The 10,078-nt window shown below is 44.7% G+C and overlaps 1 protein-coding gene across 1 annotated transcript; it reads left to right on the forward strand.

Moving 5' to 3' along the window:
* Nucleotides 1-3,307: 3,307 nt before the first annotated feature.
* RETNLB (resistin like beta) lies at nt 3,308-4,431 on the forward strand. The gene is made up of 3 exons (XM_057697936.1): nt 3,308-3,434; nt 3,616-3,696; nt 4,304-4,431. The coding sequence occupies exons 1-3, from the start codon at nt 3,308-3,310 to the stop codon at nt 4,429-4,431; spliced, it is 336 nt and encodes a 111-aa protein (XP_057553919.1).
* The last annotated feature ends 5,647 nt before the right edge of the window (nt 4,432-10,078 follow it).

Genomic DNA, 10,078 nt, shown 5'->3' on the forward strand with positions numbered 1-10,078 from the left:
ATAGCCTTCTAATTTTTAATGGCTTTTTTGTGTGACTCAAGATGTATATAGGATCCATATTTTGAGACTGGTTGAAACTGATTTCTTTTTCTTCAAGGCATTTTCCAATATCTGACATATTATATATATATGTCCCTTGAGATAAATATATTTACCCTCTTGAGAATGTCTTCTCAAGAGGGTAAGGACATTGTCTACATTGCCCACTACTGAGTCACCAGAGCTAGAGTTGGTACAGAGAAGCTCCATAAATAGTCCCTGAAGTAACAAATGAGTTAATCTACCCACTTCTACACCAAATCTAAGCTTGTGCTCTTTCTTGCTCTGTCATTCTTTCCTTTCCTCAAACTCCTATCTGGTAATAAGGAAGCAGCCTTGCCTTTTGCTGGCATCACGGAGCCCCATTCTCAAAATTGCCTGAGAGAGAAAGACAAGGAATGGTACTAATGAGCCCAGTGACAGGGCAAGAATAAAGATGCAGGTGTAGAGAACGGACTTGAGGACATGGGGCTGGGGAGGGGTGGGGCGAAGGGAAAGCTGGGATGAAGGGAGAGATTAGCATTGACATATATACACTACCAAATGTAAAAGAGATAGCTAGTGGGAAGTTGCTGCATAACATAGGGAGATCAACTCCATGATGGATGATGACTTAGAGGGCTGGGATAGGGAGGGCGGGAGGGAGAAGATATGGGGATATATGTATAAATTACAGCTGATTCACTTTGCTGTACCTCAAAAAATGGCACAATAGTGTAAAGCAATTATATTCCAATAAAGAGCTTAAAAAAAAAAGACAAGGAAGACACAGCTGTTCACTGAAGGGCATCTCTCAGAAAGGGGTGGGTGGTGAGGCTGGCCACAGAGGATGCGGAGCCAGGCTCTGCCACCTGACTGCCGCCAGCAGTGCTCATCCGACAGCCATTCCCTGCTTCTTCACCTTGCTCTCGAATCACAGGATTCAATCATGTGACCACGTGCCCTGTCCTGGAGGATGAATCATAGCAGTCCTACAACGCTTGGCCATATACAAGTCCTCAATCCTTTGCTCAGTATTCTCAAATCTAAAAGTCTCTGGGCTTCCCTGGTGGTGCAGTGGTTAAGAATCCATCTGCCAATGCAGGGGACACGGGTTTGATCCCTGGTCTGGGAAGATCCCACGTGCTGCAGAGCAACTAAGCCCATGCGCCACAACTACTGAAGCCCACGCACTTAGAGCCCATGCTCCGCAACAAGGGAAGCCACTGCAATGAGGAGCCTGCGCACCCCAATGAAGAGTAGACACCCGCTCGCCACAACTGGAGAAAGCCCGCATGCAGCAACGAAGACCCAATGCAGCCAATAAATAAATAAAATAAATAAATAAATAAATTTATTATTTTTTTTTAAAAAGTCTCTAAAAGTCTAAAAATGCTTCCCTAGGTTTGAGAATGACTCATTTGGTAGCAAAACCTGATACGGCCTGGTGTCAGGCTATGGATGGTCTTTATCCCATATTTTGTGAATATTCACACATGATTGCAGCTGACATATTAATGTGTTTCATTACAGGGTGCTGCCCCAGACCTGTTTGGTAATAAGGATAGCATGATCTATAGAATTTGCACTCTCTTACCTTCTAAACCCTGAAAATTTTTGAGTTCTGAAACACATCTGGGTCCAGCGATCTTGGACAAGGGATTGTGGAATCCTATTCAATTTCTCAGCCATACATGGTGGGAACGGAGGTCAGGGTGACCCAGAAGTGAACAACGAGGTGTAGGGGGAAATCTGGTTGATCTTCTAGGTGAAAATCTTGCTTCTAAAATGAAAATGCAAAGCCTCTAAAGAGAATGGCCTAAAGCTAATCCTTCCTTCCTTCCTTCTTAGGGTCTTGGTTGAGTATGCAATGCTTGCCACCTTATGACCATGAGAAGATAAGATCAGGGGTGAAGAGCCAATGAATTGAGACTAGTAGAGGAAAGGGGGAAAAGATCAGGCTAGTAGTGACTCTGTGGAGCTTCCAAAAGAACCCTGAAATCAAGTACCACGTTTCTGGTTAAGTAAATAATAAACTTCCTTACTTATAAGCCAGTGTTAAGCAGGTTTTTGCCGAAGTCCAGCTCCAGTGGGTCCAGGAGTACCCAAGGGATGAGTGGCGTCGGAGCAAGGAAGAGACGAGGAGGCCTGTGTCAGCTATGCAGGATCTTTTTTTTTTATTGTCAGAGCTTTGTTTGTTTATATAGTAAACATATCTCAGAAAAAATCTTTTATGACAGAGCATATCTTCCCTCAGCATCTACCAGTTTCTTTCTTTCCTCAGGTTTGGCTTGCAAACCTTGTGACTCTGAGGTAAACATATGTAAATAACGTCTTAATCTTATATCTAAGCAAACTATAGCCCTTAGCACCCATACAAAACCTTGGTTCTTTCCTGAGGACATAGAAACAGGGAGGGGAAGTGGGTGGTAAGCATAGTATTATAAAGAAACAAAGAACAGAATGTAAAATGGGTGGAGATGGTCTGGGGCCTGTCCTTGCGGAGCCGTGGCCTTGCGATCCTCCTGCTCCGAAATGCCCTTCCAAGGAGTTCTCGCCTTGCGGTCCTCCTTGGAGCCTGGTGAACTTGTCACAGCACTGGCTTGTCCAGATGGCTCCAGACAGGTTTTCTGTTACTTTTCTGCAGATGGGATTAGCCAACGACAGTGAAATGATGTCTGAATAGGTGACAAGTAGTGCCCTCACTCAGCAGACCATAAAGTTACCTCTTCCCAATGAAGGATCAAACAAGAGGCCTACAACATGGGGCTGTCAACAAAAGGCATAGGTGCTGGCCTTATCAGGTTGCCAGGAAGGAAACAGGAGGAAAGAACAGAAAGGCAGGAGGGCTCTCTTTGGCAGAAAACCAGCATAAAGGCAATTATCGTTCACCTTGGGCACACTGAAGCTTATCACGGCTGTGTGCCACACGTCAGCAGGAGTCCTTTGAGAATTTACCGGGAAGTGTGTTTGTATGTGGGTGCATGCTTGTGTGTTAAGGGGTGCCCAGGTCAATACCACGGGGTATAAAACATCCTTGCCCGACCAGTCTTTGCAGAACTTCTCTGACCTTTTCGGTGAGTGAACCTGCTCTGCAGCTGTGCTCCCTGATTCTCCACACTGCTTAGAGAGCTCCAGGCTTCTCCATCCTGACACTGACATTCCTCCATGTGTCCTCTCTGGAGACTCCATGTCCTCTCCTTCCTTCCTTCCCAACCACACTGGAGCTCTGAGATCTCAGTTTCTTTCCGTCTTTCCTCCCAGCCCCCAGATGCTGCCTTTCTACAGGATGAAGCCGACCTCTTGCTTCTTTCTCATCCTCATCCCCTTTCTCCAGCTGATAATCCCAGGGGATGCTCAGTGCTCCTTGGACTCCATTGTGGATAAAAAGATAAAGGATGCTCTCACTGAAATAGGTAACTGACTGGGCTCGGGTGGTAGGGGAAGGGATGGGAGGTTAACCCCTGATTATAAACCTTAAAAGTTAGCGAGTAGCCTGATTATGGACACAGTGACACCTCTGGGCAGAAGGGGATTTCAAGGGAGATTTTCAGCAACAGAACTTATGGGCAATATCCCTTTCTCTCTCCTACTCAGGGAGAAATCCCTCTGCCCCAGCAAGGAGGATCTCATGTTTCAGTGTCAAGAACACAGGCAAACTGTCTTCCTGCCCTGCAAGTGAGTAACTCTCTGGGGAAGAATGGCAGGTATGATGCTCTGTGCCCTCCCCTATCCATCCGCCAGTATCTACACCTCCCCCACATCTCACGTTGGTATTATCCTGGGGCTGAGTCATAACTTGCGGTTCCCAGAGATCCCTTCCCATTCTCATTTCCTTCAAGGATTCTGCTGAAGGATCTTGGGCTGCTGCCTCCTCCCTTCCCGTCTTCCTTTCAGGACTGCATGTACCAGCCCTTCCTCTCTTCAAGAGTCCTGTTACCGTCCTGTCACTACCACTTCCCTTGTCCCTCACCTCCCTTTCCCTGTTCTCCTGTGTTGGCTGTTAAGGGCCAGCACAGTGGCAAATTTATGATGCCCTTAAGAAAATGGAAATGCCCAGGCCCCTCACTTCCATGGGTCTCTTCCATGGCCCTATGCCTAAATTTGTTTTAGTAGTTTTTCTGTTTTTTTTCTAAAAAGGGACCTTCAAAATTGAATTAGTTTTAGACCCCACGAAACCTAGATCTACCCCTGGGATGCATATGGATGAAAGGTGGTTATAAATGGACCTCCCCCCTCTCAAAATCAGAGGGATCTGGTGTCTATGTCTCCTGTGTTCACGTAGGGTCGGTTGTCACTGGCTGTGCTTGTGGCTATGCCTGTGGCTCCTGGGATGTCCGGGGGGAAACCACATGCCACTGCCAGTGTGCCACAGTGGACTGGACCACTGCCCGCTGCTGCCACCTGACCTGAGAAGGAAGAGAATGCAGACCTCATTGTTTGTGACTGTAATGAAACCATGATCCCCAAATAGGAAACCTGACTCAAAGTGTCCCTTTCATTTGTTACAACTCTGCATCTTGGGTAATAAAAACAATTTTCAGCATTTTTCTGTGTTTATATTTTTGATATTATAATCCATGGCTTGTGACTGCTCTAGCCGGAAAGTGTTTCCATCATCCCAGTTATGCCATCTCAGCAAGGATTAGGAAAAATATGTGGAGAATGGGACAAACTGAAATAGACACTCCAGCCTCTAGTTCCCTCATTATTTAACAGTACGACTCTATGCCAAACACTTTGTTTGGACTGGAGACACAGAGAGATGAAATAACACACGTGTCCTTATGAAGCCCACCAACTAGAACAGTGGCCAGACAGACTTTCCAACAAGTAGGAAGGCAAGCACAGCTTTGAAAGAATCAGCTTCTGCATATACACAATGGAATATTACTCAGCCATAAAAAAAGACTGAAATAATGCCATTTGCAGCAACATGGATGGACCTCGAGATTGTCATACTAAGTCAAATAAGTCAGAGAAAGAGAAATATCATATGAGATCACATATGTGGAATCTAAAAAAAAGATACAAATGAAAGTATTTACAAAACAGAAACAGACACACAGACATAAAAAACAAACATGCTTACCAAAGGGAAATCGGGGGGCGGGGGAGGGATAAATTAGGAGTTTGGGATTAACATATACACACTACTGTATATAAAATAGATAACCAACAAGGACTTACTGTATGGCACGGGGAAATATACTCAGTATTTTGTAATAACCTATAAGGGAAAAGAATCTGAAAAAGAATATACACTTTAATTTTTTAAAAAGGGAAAAAAGAAAGAATCAATTTCTAGATTTTTGGCTTGCATGTGTACCCTTTCCTGTGCCAGAGATCTGCTTTGATCAAGGTGACAATTTGCTATTGTTTTCTCCCCTGGAACAAAAGAGAAACCCAGCCTTTCCTTGTCATTGAAACTTCCCTTGGTTTATTGCCCTGGGGTATAAAAAATTGCAGAATGCCAAAGGAAGGATTCAAAATATTGGCACCAATGTTGAGTGATCCAGTGACTGGGTAACAAGTTCTTTATAGGTTGGGAGGCTTCTGGTTTATGATATAATGTTGATAGGTCATCAAAAATAATTTTAATAATAAATTACAGTGTGATTTTTAACCAATAACTCAAAAGGAAGTAAAACAAATTGAATAACATTACTGCAATAAAAGTTTTCCCTTTCTGTCTGCTTAAATATGAGAAGGAGGTATCTCAAAGCTTACAACTATGAAAAGAAAAACTAGGGGTATAATTGGTTCTAAATTTATCTTTTTCTAGGATTATTCATTTATGGGTATATAAACTACGTGGGGGAAAAAAAGCAACTCCATCTCTCTCATTTAAGAAATACTGTTCCAAAAGGTACAATTTGTGTTTATTAATTTTGTTATAAATGCTTTGTTCAGTGGGGTACTATTAATCATTGTAGTAACTTAATACTCCTATTTATGGTAACTAGAGTGAGTCTTTAAAAATATGAAACAAATCCTGTCACTCTCCTGTCCAAAGTACACATTCTAACGACTTCTCATTACACGTAAAATAAAATCCCACATATTTATCATGGCCAAGAAAACCCTGCACCTATTCACTGGTTATAGCTCCAACCTCATTTCTGATCCTTGCTCACTTTGCTCAGACCACATCTGCGTTCTTGGTGTTCCTATAAGTCATAGCCACCCTCCCACCTCATGGCCTTCCTACCCTGTGTCCCCCAGAGAGACACAAGGTCAGTCCTTAATATTTTTCAGAGACGTCTTCCCATCAGGCTCTGCTCTTGTCCTGTTTTGTTTTGTTTTCTTTTTTTCCCCATAATGCTTCTCAGTTCTGACATCACAGTACATATTTATCTGTTAATGTATTAGTTATCTCCCCTCATGGAATATGTGATCCGGGAAAGAAGAAACCTTATTTAATTTGCATATCATTGAGTGCTTAGAACAGTGCCTGGTCCATGGAAGAGCTGTCATGAACAAATGCATTCATCTACCACCAAGTCCAGTTCTGGGTCTGAGTCAGCTCCCTCTCTTGGTTTCCATTCCTCTTCACCTCAACCTTGGTCGCTGAGGGACAGACGTTGTTTTAATTAGTCCGTGGGTCCCGTTTTCAAGTTGTCTGTAGGAGAAGTAGCCGTACATCAGAGGACACCTCTTTGAAAGAAAAGAGCCAAAGAGTGAAGATGGAGGCCAGAGATGCTGGCAACAGCAGAAGCAGAAGTCAGCTTTTGTAGTTCCGACATAGTTTATTGCCACTTAGTGGCCAATTTCCCCTTTCTCAGTGTTAACAGCATCTTGATTTCATTCTGGTAGTCATGTGTCCAGTCCCCCAAAATAAATAATTGTTTAAGCCAATAGTGGAGCTCCTGCTGCTCTCAGCCAAATATTCTCTTTCTCACGCACCCTTACACGGGTGGAGGTGTGACCTGTGACCCAAATCAGGCTAAGAAGACAAAGGAGAACTCTGCTTGGGCTTTCTGGAAAAAGAGTTTCCTTCCTGGAAAAAAAGCCCAGAGACTCAAAATTATCAGTGGTCCTTGTTGCTTTGGTCATGGTGTGAGAATGTGAGGTCTGGCGCTGTGACCCTGGGGCTGGGCATATGAGCTTTGAGGGAAAACGGCAAGGATTGTGAACCAGAAGGAGGAAAGCGTCTGAGGCTGTAATCACGTTATTCAGTGACTGAACAAACTCTAGAATCATCAAAACCTCATTTCTTCATAAGTAAATACCCAATGTTCTTAGGTATTCTTTTAACAGATACTTTTAGAGTTCTGCTGTGTGACAGGTATTGGGATACATGGTAGCAAAAATAGACAAAAATTTCTGCCTTCACAGAGCCTCCATTCTAATTCTAAACCTCTTCCAGCTGGGACTTTATTACTTTCCCAAGGACAGAATTAGCCAAGGGCAACGTGCTAGTATCTGAGCAGACGGCAACCAGGGTCCTGAGACCACACCTTTCCTATCTCTTCCTGTTGAAAGAAAGAACAAAAGAGCTATCATGAAAGACGTTAGCAAACTTGGCAATTCCTGGCAAGGTAGCTGCCAGGCTTGTAGAGCTGCCAAAAAAAAAAAAAAAGGAGAGGGGAGAGAGAGAAAGCCCGGGAGACTTCCCTAGGCAGAGAACCAGAGCAAAGGCAGCTGCTACCACTCCAGACACACACTGGAGACTGTTTCAAGCTTTTTCCAAAAGCGTGAACCTCCCAACGACCTTAGATCTGGAGTTCTGCCGTGTTTTTTATTGGAGGGGAGGGAAAGCCCTCACGACAAGCCATCAGGGTATAAAATGCCTCTCCTCTTCCAACTTCTACCTGGGCAGCCCTTCCCAAACCTGGCTGGGGGAGTCTGATGCATAGCTATCTTTCGTGACATCCCGGCTTCTCAGGAGGGCTCGGAAGGGATCCAGGCCTCCTCAGCTCTGCTGCTTCCCTTCTTCTGCTCCCATGAGCACCTATTCCTTTTTACGCTCCCCTGTGGACCCAGGAATTGTTTTTCATCTTCTCTCCATTTCTCCCTTCACCACAGGATGCTGTCTTCCTACAGGATGAGCCCACTTCTCACTTCCTTTTTCTCTTCCCCCTTCTTCAGCTGATGCCCTTAGGGGATGCTCAGTAAGGAATCTCTCAGTGCCCTGGATAGTTGATATCGGAGGGGCCGATGGGGGGTGCTTATATCCTTCATGCTCAATCCTGCTACTAGACCCCACCCCATTTCCCAACCATCTCCAGGTGCCAATCTCTAACTAGAAGATTTATCCCAAAGTCCCTGCACTCTCTGTGCTTATGGGTTCTTAGGTCTGCTGGTGATGCAGTCATGAAGACTATACCTGATACTGTTGAGCACTGCTGTGTTCTAGGCCCCGTTAGGTGCTCTATTATTATTTTATTAACTCCTCAGTACAGCTCTATGAAGTAAGCCCTGTCATTTCCATTTTACAGAAGAGGAAGCTGAGGCTTAGAAAAGTTACATAATTTGCCCAACAGCACACAGCTATGAAGTGACCTGATCCTGGACTGAGTGGCTTCTTTTGCCTGAACAGAAAGGTGATGAGGGATTTGGGGAAGAAGGCTGGCCAGCTTGGCCCCTGTCTTAGCTCTTCACCCCTCCCAGAGCGTCAGCCCTCAGGTTGTACCAGCTCTCCCAGCTCATATCACTAATGAAAGTAATGCATCCTCTTGTCCCTCATGTAAGTAGTCACATGAGGATGAAGGTGCTGGCTCCCCCCATGTCCATCCTCATGCACTGGGGCTCAGGCTGTCATCCATCACAGTAAAGCAGGTTTCCCCCAACTATTTCCCCACTTCCAGAAGGAAGGAGGTAAAGAATAATTGGGAAGAGGACTTCACCCAAAATCTAAGGCCTCGGTAGGACAGTCTCTAGGTCCGTCCACATCTCTACAGATACCGAGTGAAGTGAGTCAGAAAGAGAGAAACGAATATCGTGTATTAATGCATATATGTGAAATCTGAAAAAATTGATATAGATGATCTTATTCACAAAGCAGAAATAGAGACACAGACATAGAGAACAAACACATGGACACCAAGGGGGAAATGGGGGTGGGGTGGGGTGGGATGAATTGGGAGATTGGGATTGACATATATACACTACTATGTATAAAACACATAACTAATGAGAACCTACTATACAGCACAGGGAACTCTACCCAATGCTCTATGGTGACCTAAATGGGAAGGAAATCCAAAAAAGAGATGTGTGTATATGTATAGCTGATTCACTTTGCTGTACAGTAGAAACTAACACAACATTTTAAAGCAATTATACTCCAATAAAAAATTTTTTTAAAAATCGAAGATCTCTGGTTTTCTCTCCCCCACCCCATGCCATGCAGGATACATTGTCACCAGATGCTCATGGGACTACTCTTGTGGCTCCTGGGGAAGCCACATGCCGTTGGCACTGCCATTGCAACCCTGTAAGGTGGACCATCTGCTGACACCTAATCTGATGGAGGTGGAGATCTCAGTCTGGGGACCGTGTAGGCAATAAAAACACGGCCCCAACCAGGAAGACTCCACCCCTCTTATTCAAATCATGACGTCTCAAGTCCTCTCTGCCTGTGACCCTCTGCTTCTCAAGTAGTAAAGATAGTCTGTGTGTCTCTCTGTGCGTGTGTCTTCAGTGTTACTAGGGCCCCTCACCTGGGTCTTCTGTATCTACAGGCCGTCTCCCCTACCCCAACTTCTCCAGTGGGATGGGGGAGCCTATGAAGAGGATCAGAAGAACTGAAATCAACATCCTGCCCTCACCACCATCATCTCATTCTTCAGCAAACATTGAGCAACACGGTTCCAGGCTCTGTTCCCGGCACTAGAGGTATAGAGAAGTAAACCACACACATGCTCTAAAAGTGCTCACACCCTCTAGAGCATTCCTTAGACTTCATGACACGCAGGCTTTGCCTCTGCTCCTGGATGGTCTAGCTATCATTCCCCCGATCACCACACACTGTTTTAAAATATGAATTTTATTAATATTTAGTATGTCAAGGCCAATAGCCCAGGAGATGGCTGCCACTGAAGATAGATTGGTATAC

Source organism: Hippopotamus amphibius, chromosome 10, assembly GCF_030028045.1.
Source record: "Hippopotamus amphibius kiboko isolate mHipAmp2 chromosome 10, mHipAmp2.hap2, whole genome shotgun sequence".
Lineage (NCBI taxonomy): Eukaryota > Metazoa > Chordata > Mammalia > Artiodactyla > Hippopotamidae > Hippopotamus > Hippopotamus amphibius.